The sequence below is a fragment of the Thunnus maccoyii genome, chromosome 9 (genome assembly GCF_910596095.1).
Source record: "Thunnus maccoyii chromosome 9, fThuMac1.1, whole genome shotgun sequence".
In the NCBI taxonomy this organism is placed as follows: Eukaryota; Metazoa; Chordata; class Actinopteri; order Scombriformes; family Scombridae; genus Thunnus; species Thunnus maccoyii.
In genome coordinates, this window is record NC_056541.1 from 2,763,730 (window position 1) to 2,785,354 (window position 21,625).

The window sequence follows — 21,625 nt, forward strand, 5'->3', positions numbered from 1 at the left end:
CAGGACGCTTCTACAGAGGAGACGAACTGAATTGTACCTTTTTGTTGTATTTTTTTTAAATGAACTCTTCAGATGGACAGTGTTGCTGCATCATTTTTACTCTCCATGCAAAAAAAAAAAAAAGATGCAATATCAGTGAATGTTTGAAAAGATTGTCTGATGTGAGTTGAGTTTTTTTCTTTGTTTTTTACTAACCAGCGTGTACAGAGACGGACGGCTGCTCTTCTGCCCTTCTGTTATTTAAACTGATGTGAAGGCTGAAGACAAACTGAAATAAACTGTTATAATAAAAAAATATTTATGGAGTCTTTTTTTGATACTGAAGTAAATTAGAGTTCCATGATCAGAGCAGTAATTTATCAATACTCCAACCAAGACTTGTAATCACATTGACTTTTTCTTCACCGGAAATTTGGTACAATGTAGCTGAAGGGCTGCAACTAACAATTATCATTTTCTTGATTAACCAGTTCATTCTTTTTTCTAGAAAAGGTCAGAAAATGTGAAAAATATCTGTTATAATTTCTTAAATCCCAAGCTGATGTCTTCCAATGTCTTGTTTTGTCTGACAAACAGTTAAAAATCCAAAGAAATTCAGTTTTCTATCATGTATGAAGGGGAAAAAAACTACAACTAACAAATTTTTGGTATATTTGTTTAAAAAATGACAGAAACAATTACTCAGTTATTAAAATAATTGCAGATTGATTTTCTGTCACTTGACTAATCAACTAATCGTTGCAGCTGTAAATGTGACTTATCTTTTGTGTTTTTGCATGTTTTAACCTGTTTACTCCTGTCTCTTTAAAGGACCAGTGTGTAAGATTTAGGTGGATCTATTGGCAGAAATGGATTATAATATTCATAAGTATGTTTTAATTTGTGTATAATCACCTGAAAATAATAATCGTTGTGTTTTCGTTAGCTTAGAATGAGCCCTTTATATCTACAGAGGGAGCGGGTCCTCCTCCACTGAGGCCGCCATGTTTCTACAGTAGCCCAGAACAGACGAACCAAACTCTGGCTCTAGAAAAGGCCTTTTGCGGTTTTCACGAGTTTCGTGGCCACCGTAGGTCTCTCCTACACACTTAGGGGGAGGGGTATTCAGTCGGTTGCAATCTGCAACCTCACCGCTAGATGCCACTAAATCCTACACCTTAGTCCTATAAGACCCGCCTCCCCATGAGCCCACACTGTTCTGATTGGTCAGCTTCAGGAAGCTTCCTCCGGTTCCAGAGTCTACATAAACAAACTATAGTAGCAGGATTTCACTTCTTTACTCCAAATGTCAACTTCTCAAATCCGTCCGTACACGTTGGAGCTGAATCAGATGTGAAACACGAGAGTGAACAACAACCTCAGCAATGAAGATTAGAGAACGGACGCACGTTTATGGACGAGCTGACGTCAACTCATCGGTAAAGTGAAAAAAAACATTGCTGCTCGGTTGGTCGGACAAAACAAGACATATGACACTTGATTGATTACAAAGTTCAAAGCCAACTTTTGCAAACTTCACGCTTCTTAAATAACAAATGAGGCTGTCTTCTCTTTCACTGAGACCTCCTCCGACTCGGTCAGAGACCCTCTGCAGGTCCCTGGACCCCACTTTTCACCACTACTGATCGAGATGGATGTGGTGTGTGAATTGTGCTCTCTGGTAATTTAATGGACGATACATAACAGAGTAGTATATTTATTTCCACGCGCTTCAGCGGCATCAAAAACAGTCACTTAACGGGCAGGATTTATGGTGTTTGGGTAGCAAATTGGCCTTTGATGGCTCCCATGCAGGGTCTTCTGCTTCCCCATGGAGACTAATGGGGTTTGCTCTAATAGCGTCCCTCAATCATCGCTGCGAATATGAAACATGAGCTCACCGACTGACAATTAGCAAAACAACATGGAGAGATGCGAGGACGTGATGTGTGAAGAGTGCAGGATTTATCAGGGTTTCCCAAACGCTCCTCGCGCGTTCATGTAACAAAAAACATGAGCGATTTGTTTTCTTTTTTTCCCCACCTTCTCCTTTTCTTTGAGGTGGGGGGTGAAGTTAAACTGATAAATTAGACCTCATTTATTGGACACCAGTTTGAGTCGATACCCAGGGGCCCCTGCTCCGCAGTGTGGACGAGGCTCCAGAGCCGCTAATTGGTTCGCTCTGTGTGGACGGAGGAGGCGGTGGTGGGAGGGGGTGTTTGTTTTGGTGTGGGAGGGGTGGTGTTTTTAGGGGGCGGGCGGGGCGTTTGGCCGGCGCTGATGCTCTCACACACACACACAAACAGAAGCGGTTGTCTAGCGGCGGACGTGTGCGGCACACGCCACGAAAACGGACGAGACGAGCGCTTGATTTGACAGCCGGGCCAGAGGGGTGGAGGTGGGGAGGGGGGGGAGGGTGGAGGAGTCATGTAGGCCTATAGATTTTTGTGTCTGTTGTTTTGGCTTATTTGTGTGCTTCTTTTACTCAGTCAATCAAATTTAATTGACACCGCTGGGCTGGGGCCGGGGGCCCCGCGGCATGCTGGGATGACAGGCCTTTAATGCCAAAGAGAGGAGAGGAGGTTCTTCTGCCTGTGAAGGATGGAGGTGGGGAGGAGGGTGACAATTCTTCAGCCCGTCAACAGCATTAATTGATGTAACGACAGCGATGATGGATACTAATAAATACAACCTTTAAGAAAAAAGGTAATTAGACGGCGTCCTGTGCAAACCGCCACACTCGCTGATAAACACCATTCATCTTCTGCCGAGGCCTTCAGACGGACACGAGGTGTCACCTACATGCAGATCAAACTCTGCATTTGCATTTTGGCCAAAACAAGAAAACAAGTGAGCGTTCGAGGAAGAAGTCATTCAGTTTGTTCTCCTGCAAAAAAAAAAAAAAACAAACTCGCCCTTAAAGGTGAGCTGCAGGGATTTTCCACCTCAGCGTGTTTCCAGGTGTTCTCTGTGTAAAAACTAGTATAAAGCCTTTTGTGTCTCCAGAGGGAACTGTCTGAAATCTGATAATCTGCCTTAAGTGATGTTGCTTGAGTCAGCGTCAGTTGGCGCTGAAGACTACAAGTTTGAAAGTGAAAAAAATCTGGTGATGTGAGGTTAGAAAGAAGTGAGGTTACCAGACCTCTGTAGTCATGTATTCTACAGGAAAACAGACTTTTTAAATACGTTCATGCTCCTGCAGATGTCATGTTCATAAAAACTCAGCTTCAGGGTTCTTTATGGATAAAGGTGGATGCACAATAAGTTCAAAGAATGTGACTTTTTTGTGAGAAAGGAGGATGTACGGCTAAACCTGGCTGCCTTGGATCCAGTTTGACTTGGATCAGTAACTGGTGTTACTGGGGAAATGTCTTCAAACTTCAGATTGACTGAATATGTAGTCCCAAATAAATAAATTGAAAGCACTATATATGTTTTTCCTCTGTGTGGTCCCTCTCAGGCTCCGTAGATCACTCTGCAGGAGGACAGCACAGGCAGGGAGCAAGAGGGCTGATGGGAAATGTGGTTTTAATGTGGATGTGGAGAAATACAAGAAGTTTTATGGTTTTATTGTATCATTGTTTGCAAATTGTTTGTGTTTTGTGCCGTTTAGTTTGTATTTTCTCGTTGAGTTTTGTGCTGTAATGTACATATATGTATTGTTAACTTTTACACAGTCGAGTTTTATGTTTTAAAGGCCCGTCAAGAGACAAGCATTGCAAACTAGCTCAGGCTATAAATGCTGTGGTATGTGGTATTGGTTCATGCTATATACTTGTCCTATAATAAACTAAAAATGTGTTTTCAACCCAGCTAGTGTGATGTTCTTACAGAGGTCACAGGGTTGGTGTTTGGGGTGGATGGTTGGTCATATGAAGCTCAGGAGACCAGACACCAGGGTTCATGTTACATTTAAGCTACTAAAACACTTAGTTAAGGTTGGAAAAGATGATTGTTGTTTAAATATTTAAAAATTTTACTCGTCCTGTCTCGTACTTCAAGTCAGTGTCGACTTTGTCAATATTTAACCGTTAACTTTCTCTTAAAGCTGCCTAAACAAAACCATAAAAACATCATCAACATTATATTTTAGTTAGCAGGAGTGGTTGCTGTAGGAAAACTAATTAAACATTTAACTTTTTATTAATATCAGTCTGTAGAAAATGAAAGCATGGTCATTAATTACATTATTTTTACTGGACCTGTAGTTCATATTCAGAGCAGCTATTATATGATCTGACAGTTCTGCCTGTTAGTGAAGTTCAGTGTTGATATTGTGACTGTAATATTTATAATTCAGCAGTAATATTGGCAGGTGAACAGAAAACATCAATAAGTGGACAGATGGATGAAAACCACCATCTGTTGTAGTTAAAACTGATGAAGCTCAAAGAAAGAAAAGACAAATCTTCAACATGAGCTTTCCGATCAATATTTAATATCTCCTTATGCTGTATTTTTATAGATTTGTACTGAAAACATGATACTATTTTTTACTATCCTTCATTTTTAATATTAATATTTCACCACTCTGCATTTTAACATTCAGTTTTCTGTTGCTGAGTTTCAGTAAGTCAAGTGTGTTTGTGTCTTCTGCCTCATTTTCCATAAAAAGTCAAATTATAGTGTTTTGCAAAATGATGAAGAAATCATAACTTTGATATTTAAAAAGAAAAGACTGTTTGGTTAATAAAGGATAATAAATGTCAGAATCATATCCTAGTCTGAATTTGAAAGGAAATGTTTATTTCTAATAAAAATGATTAATGACCTGATTATTATAATCAAATATTAAAACACAATATTCAAACATTTTTTTTAGCCCTGAGGTCTGTCTGCAGCCTGAGAGGCGAAACCCAGGGGGAAAAAAACCCTGTTAAAAAAGTCTGCAAAGCTCTCGCTGCTGCTTATTTATTGATTATTGCAGAAAGACGAGAAAATCAACATTTTAATCTCATCTGGATTTTAGCAGCTGTACTCAAGTATCAGGATTGTACTTAAATACAGTACTTAAGTATTTAGTTACTCTCAACCACTGCACATTTTAAGGTATATTGTTGCAAATACTCACATGGTAAAGCATAGATACTGTAAAAAAAAAAAAAAAAAAAAAAAAAAGTTAAATAAAAAATTGTTTCATAAAAACTGTTTAAAAACATAAAAAAAAAACATTATAAAAGTAAAATAAATTAAGTTCTGGTTGTGGGATAAAAAAGTGAGAATACAGTTTAATGTGTGCGACAGGTGGTGTTAATCTGTCAATAAGACTGAAACAGGCGTCCTTCATCCTCCATAATCCTACACGACAGTTTAGTCCACTACAAACCAAATATGTTTGTATTTATCACAATCATGTTTCTTCAGTAAGTTGTTCACTTACAAGCAGAGAAGTTTGTTGGGGAAGAAAATGCAAACAAAAACCTCCAACTGTGACACAAACAGAGACATTTTAAGAGTTTCTCCAAAAGAAAGGCTCAGTGCCAAAACAAGGGAAATGAAAGTGGATCTGGCTTTAGACTATAGTTACAGAGGGATAGAGAGTGTAAATGTGTCCTTTGTAAGTTCTTTAAAACAGCAGCAGTTTTCCTCTTTTGCACAGAGCTGTATATATATAATATATAATCAATTATATATAAATGTTTGTTCCCTTTTTATGTTTTTGTTGTTTATTCATTCATTTGTTTGTTTTTATTCTTGTCTTTCTGTCATTTTGTGTGTATTATTGTGATGCAAATAATGAGGTTTGTATGTGCATAGTTTTAATATAAGTTTTGTTGAGTTGTATGTTTTCCTGTCTCACTACGAGCTCAACAAGGCAATAAAGTTAAATCAACTCATGCAAAGTTAATTTCATCTTGGGATCAGGTTCATTTTTCTTTTTGTGTCTTTTATTGTTATGTTTTCCTTCTGGTACATTTGTTTTTGTGTATTTTTTCCATATGATTTTACTTTTTATTCTTTCATCTTTGAGCGGTTTTTGTTTATGTACAATATATATATATCCATCTGCTGTAAATCCAAATACCTCCACCACAATTAAAACTAAATCATAAAAGAAAAAAAAACAGATTTAAAAGATGACGCTGACTGAGTTTTATAGTCCCGTTGCTCTGATGTAATCAGGATGTGTTCATTATGAGATGAGTTGTTGTTCCCCTGCAGGGAAGATCAAGCACAAGTGTTGCTGTTTTTAATCCTCTGCTGCAGAAACAAACAGACCTCCAGCAGCAGCAGTTTTGCTCTTTAGCAGCCGTTTGGCATTTAGCTCCTCTGTCACGCAGTCGATTTTGTTGATTCTGGGCATGAAAACAGCAGCGGTACCTTGTTAAAGTGTTTGTTCGGCCTTCAGACTGTTTGTCCCCAGAGGACAGACACACTGAGAGCAGACATCATGAATAAGCTGCAGTAAACTGGTGTCTTATTTTAATTTTCCTGCAGCTGTAATTGACAGCGGACTCAGTTTCCTTCTGAGTGCAGAAACAGTTTGCGACCCCGGAGACGAGGCCGATCGTTGTTGATGTTCTGTAAAATGTCAGAAATACACGAGTGTTACACTCAAAGAGATGACTGATTGTTTTTTTCACCCCCAATTTGTTAAAAGTTGTCTGTGATTTAGGTTTTCAGCAGAGATGTTCTTTAAGAAACAGTTGCTTCTCTCCTCACACACAGATGAAATTTTGTTTTGTTTTTGCTGATTTTCTGTGTTTTTACATCATAAAACTGAAACAATTTGTGATTTTGAGTATTTATTTATTTAGTCCTGTGCTCTACTGCTTTAACTTAACTGATGTTTGATCCCTGTGTCTTTTTTAGGAGAATATCAACTGTAAATCTGTAAAAACTGTAATTAAAAAAAAAAAAAAAAAAAAAGTAAATTATAATGTATACATGATGTATTTTTGAATACATAGAAAGTATTTTTTATGATTGTATATCTTTTTATAATTTTAAAAAGTACATTTTTCTTTTTTTAAATAAAAAACATACTGAGAAGCTCTCCCCCTCTGTATGAAGCCTGAGAGGCGAAACCCAGGGTTTATTATTGCAGAAAGAGAAGAGAATCAACATTTTGATCTCATCTGGATTTTAGCAGCTGGACAGTCAGAGACACATTTCAAAGTCCTGTTTGGTCTTCAATCAACTGTTAAAAAATGAAAAATACAAATACAGAGACAACACAGCTTCTTAAACTGCTTTTCACATTTAACATTTGAGTAAAAATGTTCCGTCCATTAAGACGTTTAAGACATTTAACACTGATTCGCAGTCCAAAGGTAAATCTCTTTGTATTTCACAGGATACAGTTTTTAATCTGGTGTCTGGTTTGACATTCCTGCGCTGGCCGGATGAATGCATACTGCTCTACGGGCAGAGCATGCGCACTAGAGACTCCTGCCGGCCAAGCAGCTAACTTCTGTTTAGCTCTATGCTAACATTGTGTGACGCTCAAAACTATTTATCCACCATTTTACAGCCGCAACAGTAGCAACAGAGTAGGCTACAGTGGAGCCTTTGACGTAAGCACATGTCAACACTGTTTTTGTAATTACTCTCACTGCCAGAAGGGGGAGACAGAAATCCAGCTTTTCAATATTGGATATTATAACATTTTCTATCTGAATTAATATTTCCTAGAAAATATATATATATTGAAAATAAAGTTTTTGAAATTGCACAACCTAAAATTGATTCAAACCACATCAACTCAGATTTAAAAGTAAAATATTTCACTATAAGTTCAGTGGTATTCATATGTAAACATCAAGTGTTCAGTAATGATTTCACAATTAGGGTTTCAGTCACTTATAAGAGTCAAATCTTTTTGGCCACTTTTTGCTCCCATATATTTTTTGATTCTGAGAGGTTTGACAGCAGAAGTCATACCAGGTCCTTTAAGTTCTTAATAACTAAAACCCATCCAGGGTTAGGCTTACCTAAGACCTGAGGCCAGCTTCAAATTATTTTCGAGAATACAGTGACCCTGAGAGCTGGAAATCACATGCAGATAGACAAAACAAGAGCAAATAAAGAAAACATCTTGTGTTCTGTGCAACCGACAGTGTTTCTATATTTGGTTTTCTCACTTCACAGCTTTTTTTTCTCTAAATGCCGCACATGTTCCTTTGCTTTGTTTTGTCTATTTGCATGTGTTTTCTAAGTTGACCTCCGTACAAAACAGGCAATTGTGGTTTTGAAAAAGTAGTGTCAGGTGTCTAGCCAAAATCAACAGCCCATCTCAGAAAAGTCTCTGCACATTGACCAAAAAAAAAAAAAAAAAAAAGTAAAAGAGGCTGTTTTGTTAGTATGCACATTTTTTTATTTTTTATCCAATCAGGTTGGGTGTTGTTGTATTTCTGCAGGTCTATGTGTTCATATGTCCCCAATAATAAAACCTCTGGACCTCCCTCTCAAATAGATGATTAATCTAAACGGACGCTCAGAAGAAATACACCAAATAACAGCTGGTGTTTTACAGTGCGTTTAGTTTTTTATGGTATATTTTTCTTTTAAATAGACAGTGTATAACTTCATGTAATAAGATTTTGGGGGCTGAAAGGATTTTATCTGTCAGCTATTATTTTGTGTGAAGACGACAGCGGAGACTCAAACCTCTGATCGCTCATTCTCTCTCAGTCTGTGATCGCCTCCTGAGTGAAATAATAGTCGAATAAAACTCTCTCATTTCGCTGAGGGGTCCCCCGGGAGCCTTGTAAGGGCCCCCGAGGGTCCCCAGACCCCGCTTTGGGAGCAGGCGGTCGGGCCCGCGTTTACAGGCTGCGGTAATGATGCTTGTTTGTCCAGCGGTCTGTAAATCACACCGACATTAGAGCTGTCACAGGATCCACTGGAGACACAGCAGACCATCACTAATACCCCTGAACCCCAGAGACGCTGCCGCTGGATCTATAACAGCAGCCAAAAGAAAAAAAAACAACAACAACCACATCAAGCCAGGAAGCTGAGGAGATAAAAGTAGTTTTAAACCAATCCAGACCATCTTTAACACAGACCTCTGGAGGTCTGACACACAAAGAGACCGTTTACTCCACGATCTACAGCTGTTAAACACAGAACGGGAATTTATTTGCGCTTAAAGGTACACCGTGCAGGATTTGTCCGTTGGTGTTTGTAAACACAGCGTTCAAATTTGGCCCCTCCTCCCTGGCTCAAGTGAGAGAGCGTAGCGGTAGTCGAGCAAGCTAAAGAGTGAATGAAGAGAGGGAGCAGCGGTAGCGAGAACAAAGCCGTGAATCACAGAAATAAAACGTTTTCTGATTGTTTCACAGCGGTTATGTTCTAAAGCACAAATAAACACGCCCACACCCCCTCAGAACCCTGCAGGAAGGTGCTGCATTGCCGGATTTTGTGTGAATGCAGAGCTTCGTCCTGTCCGCTGTGGCTTCTCTGCTCTGTGGGTGAGCCCAAAGGTTAACACCCAGAAAGGTCCCGCACGCAGTAAAATAATAAAAAAATAAGGAAATACAGGCAGAGGACACAGTCTCTGTAGATACGTACACCACCACACACTTCTAGTGGGTCATAAGTGATGATTCAGAGGGATTACTTTTGTATAAGTGTTGTTTTGTTTTTCAGGAAAATCCTGCGTAGTATACCTTTAAAGACGAATTTAACATCTACAAATCCTTTCAAATAAACTGAAAGTAAGAACAGAAAAAGTAAGAAGAAAAACAGAAAAATACGGAGCCACAAATGCTTGACAGATGCAGACAATATTAGTTCTGCCGCAGAGTTCAGCTTCATATCACAGCAGTTTTAGGGTGCCTCTCTACAAACCTGTTTTTATTTGCATTATTAATTTGCACAGAAAATTGAAGAAAAAAACCTGGCACTAGCCAGGTTTATTATATAAATTAAGGGCAATTTTTAACTGAATTTCAAGAAAATCTGCAAGAGAAAATGAAAATGTATGCATTTTTCCATCCACTGCTGTTGTGTGAATATTGGGAGATAAACAGTTGGTGGCGATAATTCTCCAGTCGGTGCCATTAAACCCTTGCAGAAGAAGAGGACACAAGGAGATGATGTCATTAAAAGAGTGGCAGTCAAAGATCAAATGATGGAAAACCATGTGGAAAACATGATGGAAATATGACATTCCTGTTAGTTTCATGTATTTATTTGATGAACGTTACAGTCTCCTCATCATCGCTCCACACAGATCTGATGTTTTCAGCTCTTCAGTGATGTTTAAGTCACATGACTCATGCATGTCATCATTTATTCTGTTTACATTTGCTTTTATTTATATTTCAGTATGTTTTCATTTTTCTTCTCAAGTTTTTTTATGCACAAATTGAAAATGCAAATAAAAACAGGTGAATGAAACACACCTTATAAAAGCATAATGCAATTTCAACCAAATTTAGATGATATGTGCACATACATTTTTATTAATAATACAGACATGATACTTGGTAGACAGTTGCCTCCGTCCATCTCTCCTGCATATTAACACAAGTGACTGATTGCACCACCTTGTGGCCAGTCATAGTGCTCTTTGTGCTTGAGACTGTGACTTGCCAGCAATGGTGCATACTTTGGGGCGGCTGGCTGACATCCGGTTAGGAGCTCACCGACAATTTCTTCAGGAATGTGACCTTTTCTAGTTTTTACTGGCATTCTGCACGGGCCTAAAACTGAATCCAAACCTGACGCTGTACCCAAGACATGACCTGACTGAACCTTAATGATGATGCTAAATTTAAGACCAGGACCTGAGTTCACCGATCAATTGCAGACTGTTAACAACTTACATTTTACAATAACAAAAACAGGAGGTTTACGCAACATAACGCCCCTAAACCAAATACTCTATTTTTCTATTCTTTTTAAGATTTCCTTGCAGCCATTGTTGTCTGTTTCCTCAGGACTGAATCTTCCTGCAGAGCCTCTCTGACTCCTCCAGCAACCTCTCCACCCTCTGCAGCGTTTTGTCTTTATTTTCTGCAGTCTTCTTCATTCATTACAGCAGCTTTACTGTGAGACGAGCAGCTTTTATTGGCACTGCTGCCTGTAAAATCAGTCAGAGCCGGCCGAGAGACTATAACCTTTAAACTGGGAGAGAGAGAGAGAGAGAGTTTGTTAGAGGAAAGATGGACGTTCAGACAGTAAAGAGGAAACAGTCCACAAATACACACTGTCATTACTTCACACACACACACACTACAGATAAACACATTTTCAGCACTCTGCAGTGTGTGTTGTGATATTTATTGGGAAGCGACGGCTCCTTTAACTTCACCCATCGACCGCCCAGCGTTCCCATTAAGGCTGACTGGGATGTCCGCAGGGAGAGAGTGTGTGTGTTTGTGTTGGAGGGGAACCTTTAAAAGGCAATCGGTTGTTTCTTGGAGTGTTTATGGGCTGATATCTCCGTCTGAGTGTCTTTATAGTGAAGTGTAAACTGGAAGTTTAATAGTGGGCAGCCAGAGCCTTCATTTAGCTCAACAGAGGAGAAAACCTGGAGCCTCATTTATCAACCGTGTGTGAGCAGTTTTGTGAGTAAACCGTGCGTAAACTCATTTCTACACATAGAATCTAATTTAGCAGTTTTTTTTCTGGACCAGGTGGACCAACAAACCCCAAGAGGTGCACAGATATAATCTACAACAGAGTATTAAGGCCACTGTAAGAGAACAATCATCTGATTTAGAGAATTTAGTCTTAATATTATGAGAAAAAAGTAAATCCATAATATTTTCAGAATAAAGACTGAGATTTTGAGAATACATTTATAATTGTTTGAGAAAAGTTTTAGTACTTGGAGAAAAAAGTTGTAATATTTTGAGTTGCTTTTTTTAATTTTAAGTTGCTTTTTTGAAAAAAGTTGTAATGTTTTTTTTTTTTAAGAGTAAAGATGTCATTTTTTAAGAAAAAAACATGCAAGATTTTGAGAAAATCTTTTTTTTAAAAATACATTTTTTTTTTTTTTAAGAAAAAGTTAGTACTTTTTTAAAGAGCCATATTTTTTTTTAAAAAAAAGAAAAAGTCATTGTACTTGGAGAATAGTGTTTTGACATTTTAAGAAGACTTTGAGAAAAAAGTTTTACATTTGTAATTTGTACATTTGAGAAAAAAACACTACTGTTTTTGAGAATGTTTTCTCAGAAAAAAAAAGTCACACTTCTTCAAGATAAAGTCACAATTATTAAAGAAAAATGTTTTGAGAAAAAAAAGGAAAATCTTGGGGATAAAGGCAGTAAGAGACATTTGGCTTGTTTTGTTAAATTAACCAAATTGTTAAATTGAAAAACATGTTGTTGTATTTTAAGTATTTTAAAAGTAACACTTCAGTATCAGTATCACCATTCAGGTCCTGCATCAGCACCAGTTTCAAAACATCTCAAAAGACATCCGGCCCTCACTAGAACATTAGCATACTAAACATTAGCATGTGGCTCTCTAAACTGAAAACTAAACTTTTATTCACCAGTGTCAACATTTCATATAGTTTTAATGAACTATAGTGTACTTTACAAACTGACTGCAGCTGTACAGGTGCAATTTACAATTTACAATGACTGTTTTCACTGGATTAACAAGGATAGAACAGATGGAGGAGGAGTCTGGAACAGCACTGCTTTGAGTCTGTCTGTGCTGGCGAATGGTGGCAGATGTTTCCCTGCCTGCTTTGCTGCGTCACTTCGCCGGGCAGAACGGACAAGAGTTGTTCTTGCTGGACTGCAGCCAGACTCGGATGCAGTCTTTGTGGATGGTGTGGGAGCAGCTCAGCGGGTGCCGGCTCTCCGGATCCACGCGGTTCTGACACACCAGGCAGGGTTTATGAGCTCCGACAGCTTGACTTCCACCCACTGACGCCGCCGCCCCTCTCTGCGGCGAGGGCGACGGCCTCTGGATGGGGCCTGGAGGAGCGGGCCGGCTGATGGGCCCCGGGGCCGACCTCTCGTTCAGGGCCAGCTTGAAGCCGACTTGCTCGATGACGTCCTCCATGGACATGCCGGCCAGCGTGCCGCGGGAGCTCTTCACCTGCTGCAGCAGCGACGTCAGCTGAGCCCTGTTGCACTGTGGGTAATAAGCCCCAAGCCTCTCCAGGACTTTGTCCAGTTTTCCGGTGGGGGCTGAGGTGGCAGCAGCGGCGGGGGGAGGCGGGGAGGGAACTACAGGGTGGATGGGCTGGACGGGAGGGGACGGGGAGTGGCTGGGAGGGGGGGTCACCCTCACCGGAGCTCTGATGTGGTACTGAGCCTGGGGAGGGTGTAGGGGCTGGAACTGGTGCGGAGGTTGGTGCTGGGGAGGGATGGGGGGCTCGAACTGGTGGGGGGGTGGTGGGTGGTGGTAGCGGTGGCGGTACTGGGGATGGTGTGAGTGTGGGGGCTGGTGCGGGTGCTGGTAGTACTGTGGGTGTCTCTGGGGATGGAGGGGCCGGTTCACTGGGTTTGGAGGATGGGGGGGGAATTGAGGATAAACCAAAGACTGCATCAGCTGATTGAATCTCAGTTTAGTCTGGAGGGGGGGGGGACACAGAGACATTACAGATAAAACACCAGCATGATGCACAACATCAGGTAAAATTCATTTATTGATCCCCTCAAAGCTGCAACTAAACATTATTTTAATCACTGATTAATCTGCTCATTATTTATTAAACGTTTTGTCTATAAATTGTCAGAAAACAGTAAAAAAAAATGCCCGTTAGAATTTCTTAAAGCCAAAAGTGACGTCTTCACATGTCCAGCAATCTAAAGACATTCAATTTATTATAACGTACGACATACAAGTTTCAAATAAATCACGTTTGAGAAGTTGAAACCTGCAGATTTTCTGCATTTTTCCTTAAAAAAAAAAAAAAAAAAAGACTAAAACAATTATTCAATTATCAAAGTAGTTGCCTATTAATTTTCTGTTAATGGATTCATCTTTGCAGCTCTAGCTCTCCTTAAAGATGCCCTGTGTGGCTGCAACTTACAATTATTTTAATTATTGATTAATCTGCCACTTATTTTCTCCATTAACTGTCAGAAATAGCAAGGTCTCGTTTTGTCCAACCAACAGTCCAAAATCCAAAAATACTGACTTAACTATCAAGTATGACAGTGAAGCTAAATCATGATGGGTCTTGAATAAATGGGTCTTACCATGGGGACCTGTGGCAGGGACGGCACGTTGATCCTGGGGAGGGACTCGAGCTCTCGGCCCTGCTGCAGCTGCTGCAGAACCTCCTTGTAGCGGCTCTGCAGCTCGGCCTGGCTCCTCCGCACTTTATCCTCCTCCTTCTTCCAGTCCATCCTCTCCTGAGGATACTGCTGCGGGAATTCCACCCTGAGAGTGTTCAGGTACTGCCCCACCTGGGACGGGTAAACACAGAGGTCTTTCTGAATAATTATCCACATTTTATAATCACGTGATTGTGAAAGTTTGTGGCATGAAAACATCTCCAAGCATCAACTATTAATCCATAATATTCTGACGTCCGTTACCTCTCTTAACCAGGCCTCGATGCGAGCCATGGCGACGTCTCTCTGCTTCTCCACGGCGGCGATCTCGTCCTGTAAAGCCAGCAGGTCGGCCTCCTGCGCCTCCTTCCTGACGCGCTCCATCTCCTTCCTCAGATCCTCCAGCTCCTTCTGCCACCGCCGCTGCTCCTCGTTCTGCTCCTCCGTGAGCTCCGTCAGCTTCCTGTCGCTCTCCTCCAGCTCCTTCGCAAGCCTGGTGGCAATAATTTATGATGATTTAAAAGTTAATTTTCCATGAAATGACTCAACAAAACCCCGAAACTTTCTGCTGTACAGAACATCAAAACCTGGAAAGACTGTTTAATGTTAATGTTTGACATGGAAACATAGAAGTAGCACTCCAGTCCTGGTTTGTTTGATTTATAGCTGCAACAATTAGTTGATCTACAGAAAATTAATCAACAACTATTTTGATAACTGATTAAAGGTTTTGTGTCAATATTTTTTAAGACAAAATGCCAAAATTGAGAAAATCAATGTATTCAATGATGACAATAAACATTAGTTGCAGCCCTAATTAGTTGATTAATAGGCAACTGTTTTAATAACTCATTCGTCATTTCAGTATTTTTTTCAAGCAAAACACCAAATACCGTATTTTCTCTAATAGTGGCCGGGGGTGTGGTCGACACGAACAAATAAAGGTTGGCCCCAAACACAGGCCGGGGAAGGATTGAGGCCATATTCACACCAAGTCAGGTGTTGCTGTGCACCGCTGCAGGGTTGTACGGTGGTGTGCGGGGGGGGGGGGGGGGGGGGGGGGTTTATTTGTGCTCTAGGAAGTAACCTCTGTGAGACAATTAGATTTTTTCTTTTTGATCTGATTCACTGCTTTCTTACCAGCTCCATCTCTTCATTCACTTTCTAGCCCCCTCTTCCTATTTTTCTCTCGTCTTTTTTTTTTTTTTAAATGAGTTGGGAAACCGACAGCAAAACCTAACTTTACTTTTAATGTGATCAAATGAAAAGAAATGTCCGCCCCGCTCCTCTTGGTGCCTGTTATGATGTGACTGTGGTTTGTAGTAATGTACAAGTGCCACTTTTCCATAACGCCGATGCCACAACACTGTAGAGAGCGAACCTGGCACCCACCAGACGGAAATTTGACATCAAATTCAAAGAGAGAGTTTTGCAATATGCGGAGGAAAATGAAGGAGCAAAGCTGCAAGACATTTTGACACTGACCCGAAAAGATAAGAATCAGATACTGGAAAACACAGAAGCATGAGCTGCTGTTAGCTGACAAGAGGAGAGCACGGCTAGAGGAAGAAAGTTAGCTTGGAGCTAATGTTAGAGAGACAGCTGATTGATATTTGACTGTGCTGTTAACTGGCTATTAATGTTTATATCCAGCATAACGTTACCTCATATTTGTATAGTTTTTAACTGACACTGGCTATATTTCCCCTCCCGTACTTGACCAGTCATACCTCACACAAGTTATATTGAAATGCTTGTGTAATGTTTCACAATAAAAGTCGGGAAATGAAGGGTTTTAATTTTATTAATAGGATAATGCAGTAACAAAAATTTAACAGAGCAAACGGAAGCAGATCAGCCACTATTAGAGAAAATACGGTATATATTAAATATGAGGGTTTTCTGCTTTTCTTTGTCAGATGACAGACACTTATATCAATATTTGAGTTTTTAAAACATCTGATAAAGATTCATTGGCAGATATAAATACATAACACTGACACTTTACATAAAACAACCAACACATAATATACAACATGAATAAAACTATAATGTAAAGACGGAGTTTCTAAATAAAACACATCTTTGGTGTTTTTGACCAGACATGAATACTTACCTGTTCCTCTCCTCTTCTGCTCTGTTCTTCTCTGCCGTCATCTCCTGTTTCTTGGATAAGAAGTTCTTCCTGGTGGCTTTGGAGTTGTTGAGTTGCAGTTTAACTCGCAGTGAATGCAATTTGTCCAGAAGACCCTGAAAACAGATTCACAGTCTGATGCAACAACAGGTTTCTGTTATAGACTAGAGCACCCAAATACCATCAGAATCATTTTCATTCCAATGTTCTGGTTACTTCCTCCTGACATTTTGTTCGCCATTGCAGTTTTGTACAATAAAAAGTTCTTGAAGGGGCAAATAAAGCTCTCCAAGCTAACAGTCAGTTGGCTCTAATGGGACAATGACTTCACAGTTTAAGAAGAAAAGAATCACGATTCTCATCTTCTACGACTGAATCGATTCACAAATGTCAAAAATCTTTTTTCTAAATGTTAATTAATATTGTGATGCTGACAGAACAAAAAGGGTGGAACTCAACTGTGAGCGCAGTGCAGCACCCGGACGGTTTACAGAGCGCACTAGCTACAGTTATCTTGTAGTTCATCTTCAAAAAAGGCAGCGCTTGGTTGTAATTTTTTGACTTAATGACTAATTTCTGTTTCACCTCAGAAACGCTGCGGCCGCTTAGCGTGTTGGACAGCGACGTCGTTTCCATGGAGACACAACGTTAATAACAACACAGCCTCCTCCTTACTCCAGAGCAAACACACCAGCTTCTGTTTTTACAGTCAGTTATTTCACTTTCATTTCTTTATTCTCATACAGACAGAAGATTTACTTCGACCCCGCGATACAACCCACAGATCTTGTCCACTTCATTATAATGAATTGCCATTTGAAATCCTGCTGTGTTCAGGCGTTTACGAAGATTGCGGTCCTCTTCTTCTTCTTGTTCTCTTATTTGTGACTTTTAATGATCACCGTCTACTGTCGGATTTGGTCGGATTAAACGAGTTCTCGAGGAAAACTTTCATGACCTAAAAACAAGAACCAACTCAGTAAATGTTTCTCTACAGCAGAACAAAGTGCCTTTAAACAGCAAAATTGAAATTCATTTTTTTGTATATGCATATATGTGAGTGTGTGTTTGAGTCTCACCTGGTACTGGCGGGTGGCGTCCTCCTTCTTCTTCTGCAGCTGTTGTTTGTGTTTCTCGTGTGCGACCGCCTCCTGGTCCTGCTGCCTCATCAGGCCATCGTACTGCTCCACCAGGCTGGAGCTGTACTCGAACAGTGCCTCCACCTGACTCTCCCAGTCCGGCTGCGTGTTGACGCCCGACTCTTCGGTCCAGCAGTCCGTCTGCACCGCCTGCACCTTCTGCGGCAGGTCTGGGAAACGAGGAAACAAAACCAGTAAACAAAGAGTTAAGAAGAGAAAGCTACGAACAAACAAAACCTTGATGCCTCATCAAACTACAAGAAAAAATGTAAACAATGAGCCACTGAGCAACTTTCATAGGAATGAACGGGGTCCCGCCTCCGACTCTGTATCCAGTTCTCTTCATACATCCATGAGCGGCTCACTTTGAGCTTCAAAACCGCTCGTCAGAAACCAACGGGTGACGTCACGGTATCTACGTCCATATTTTTATACACTCTATGGTTTAGGCCAGTGGTTCCCAACTTAGGGGTCGTTTCCCTCCAAAGGGTCAGCAGATAAATCTGAGGGGTGGTGAGATGATTAATGGGAGAGGAAAGAAGAAAAAACAAAGTTCTGATACACAAATCTGTTTTCAGTTTTTGGACTTTTTCTCTAATCTTTGATTTTTGCTGAAATATTGGATCATTTGAACATTTATTGAAATGAAAGCATGTGAGAAGTTTAGAGGGAAAAATCACTATTTGATGGAGCTGTTAACAACTCATAGACATCTTATATTGTATGAAATTGTATATATTGTGTGTATTTTAAAAGCTTGTTATATTATCCCTTGTGTCAAATCTTCATCTGATGAGTAACTAAAGCTGTAAAATAAATGTAGTGGAGTAGAAAGTACAATATTTCCTTCTGAAATGTAGTGGAGTGGAAGTAGGATCACATGGAAATACTCAAGTAAAGTAGAAGTACCTGAGGACAGTACTTGAGAAAATATATTTAGGTACTTTCCACCACTGCTCTGTCCTAATGGTACCTTCTAATCTGATGTCTGCTAACTCCAGCTCCAGCTGCTGTTCTTCCTCCTCCAGTGATGAATGCTGGTCGTCTTCTAGAGACGAGTTAGCTGCTTCACCGCTAGCCTCCATGATGAAACGGAAAATGTGACTCACTGACTTCCGTGAACACATACCATTGAATGTGTTGTTTCTCTTCTTCTTTCTGTTCTATGGCGGGTAGCAACCAGCGTAAAAGGCGAATTACCGCCACCTAGATATATATATATATATATACTAACAGAACTACAACACAAGAAACAGGAAATTTGACAGGTGTAAAAACGCTAAAAACGCTCTTGAATTTTTTTTTTTATCTTACCGAACGCTGAATGCTGTTTAACAGTTGCCGTCGATGTTCATGTATAAAGATAATGGATGTATAAAGATAATGGATGTATAAAGTTTATACATCCATTATCTTTATACATCCATTACATTCTTTTCCTTCTTTTTCCGTTTTATAACGGGTGCAACCTAAAGGCGCAATACCGCCACCTACTGTGTTGGAGTGTGAACCAGATTTATCAACCCTACTAAATTCTGTTGATCAATCCAGTTTCTTTCAAGTAGTGGAATAAACTCCCTAACACAACTGTAAATATACTTTTCAAACTCAGTTCTTCCCCTTCAATCTTCCTGATTTCTCTTTTTAATAATTCTCGCTCTCGAGAATACTTATTGCAGTGCAAAATGACATGTTCCACTGACTCTATTTGACATAGGGATGTTTATTAAATGCAGTGTTTTATTTAGTCTGGTGTGCCCTACTCTCAGCCATGTTAAGATGTTCTCCTCTTTGGTGCTCCTTTTAGCTGACCTCACTGTGCCAACCTCTCGCTGTACTGCATAAAGGTGTCGTCCTGTATTTGTTTGCTGCCACTCTTTAATGATGTTTCTTTTGATTATTCCTTTTGCTTCAGATTTACTGAGTGAAATTTCTATGATCTCCTCATCCTTCAGTGCCTGTTTTGCTAATGCATCCACCATTTCTTGCCCTTAATCCCTCTGTGTGCTGGTACCCACATAAATGTTATCAAAATATTCATATTTTGAAATATGTCCAGAGTTTCATATACCTCATATAACTATATCCTGCCTACTGTGACATGTAAATGACTGTAATGACATTAATGCAGAACATGAATCTGTACAAAGAATAACCTTTTTAATTTGCAACTCTTCTATCCACTGTAATGCTGTTGCAGTTGCTATCATCTCAACTGTAGAAACGGACAAATGATCTGATGTTCTTCTTTTCACAGAAGCTTTTAAGGTTGGTATACGCAAAGCAAAGCCTGTGCTCTGTGTGTTAGGATCCTTGGATCCATCTCAGTATACCGGGATGAACGTTTGATATAATGTTTGTAACCTATCTTCAACCAAAACTGCAGTATTTCCAAAATCTTTCTGTACCTGCACTTTTTCCAGAATATAGAAATGACACTGAGGGGAACAACCAGGGTGGTGTTACTGATAATGGCACTGTAGGTATATATCTTTCCTGATTTAACAACATATCTTTAGCAATTGTTTCACTGCTCCACGCAAAACATTCCCTCTTGGCCCTTTCTCTCTCCCAGCATGGGAAGAAGTACTTTTTTTGTTGGATTGTGATCTTCAGAATACCCTTGAAGATTTGTCCAGTAGTTCATCATTAACTGTTTGTGTCTGATGCGCAGCAGCATTTCACCCATCTCAATCTGAAGAGCGGACACAGGAGTCTTTTTAAAGCACCACAACAAAGTCTTAACGCTTGAGTTTGCACCACCTCCAATTTCTCTAATGAGGTTTTTGCTGCTGAACCGTAGGCAATATATCCATAATCTAATACTGCTCTAATCAGCGCTACATACATATATTTAATCGCCGATCTGCTTGCTCCCCATTCTGATCCTGTTAAACATGTCATCACATTTAATATCTTTTTACACTTGGTTGTTATCTTATGAATGTTAACTTTTCATCAAACCACACACCCAAAAATCTAAAGACTTTCATTTGCTCTATTCTTTGCCCGTATATGTTTATCTGTGTGCCAACACCTCTCTTTTTAGTGAACATTAATGTTTTGGTTTTTTCAACTGAAAACTTAAATCCCCAAGAGTATGACCATTTTTCTACCATGTTAACTGCCTGTTGCATTTTATTTATAATATGATTTATATTCTTTCCTCTTTTCCACAAAGCTCCATCATCAGCAAACAATTACCGTCCAATATCGTCCTGAACTTGAGAAAATACATCATTTATCATAATGGAAAAGAGTATTGGGCTCACTGAATGTGATCCGGATGAAACATTCTTATAACATCAGATCCACAGTGAGACTGACACAAACATCATCTATAATGGACAGTTTTATTTCTCCAAAAACTTAATTGAACAATAAACAACAAAAAAATATCGATTGATCTGCACATATACAATAAATACACAGCACATAGAATAGATTTAAAGCAGTGTAAGTATGCAGAATTTAAAATAATAGTAATAATGATAATAATAACTTTATTTACATAGCACTTTTTCAAAATAAATGAAACAAAAGTAGAGATAATAGAATAAACTATTAAGACAGCATCACTAAAAAGGATCAACAAATATAATATTAAAATAGTGAAGAGTAATACAAATTAATAAGTTATGAAGTTATGAAATAAAAGTTAATAAGAGAGAATGTGTAAAATAAAAATAAAAGCTTCAAATAAATAAATAATAAATAATAGTTGCTGAGATTGTTTGTGGATGCATAAAACATTTTTTCACATCAGTTGACAAAAGTCTGAATTTTGAAAGTTTGTTATTCTTGAAATATGATGATGAATATGTTCCTGACACAAAGATATGTAGACAGCGATCAGTTATTCAGTTGTTTGATAGAAACAAGATTTTACTGTAACAATCTGTCCTGTCCAACATTTTGAATTATCAGCAGTTAAAAAACAAATGTAATATTGATTATATTTCAGATTTAAAATTGGCTCCACATTGATGAATTACAACTATAAAATGCTCTTGTATGTTAATGTTTTACATTAAATGCATTAAATGCTAATATATTTGTTAATGATTAAAAAACAAACAATATAATTTAGGTTAGGTTACATTAGGTTTAGGTTAGGTTAGGTTAGGTTAAGTTTAGGTTAGATTAGGTTAGATTAGGTAAGGTACTTTTACATTTGA

At 39.2% G+C, this 21,625-nt stretch overlaps 1 protein-coding gene across 1 annotated transcript; it reads right to left on the reverse strand.

Annotated features, from left to right (window-relative positions):
* Positions 1–10,368: 10,368 nt before the first annotated feature.
* On the reverse strand, positions 10,369–18,623 carry rnf214 (ring finger protein 214). The gene is made up of 7 exons (XM_042420360.1): positions 18,421–18,623; positions 17,388–17,617; positions 16,291–16,424; positions 14,439–14,667; positions 14,097–14,306; positions 12,627–13,464; positions 10,369–11,055 (listed from the first exon to the last, which is right to left on the reverse strand). The coding sequence occupies exons 1-6, from the start codon at positions 18,572–18,574 to the stop codon at positions 12,640–12,642; spliced, it is 1,782 nt and encodes a 593-aa protein (XP_042276294.1). The 5' UTR covers positions 18,575–18,623; the 3' UTR covers positions 10,369–11,055; positions 12,627–12,639.
* Positions 18,624–21,625: the final 3,002 nt, after the last annotated feature.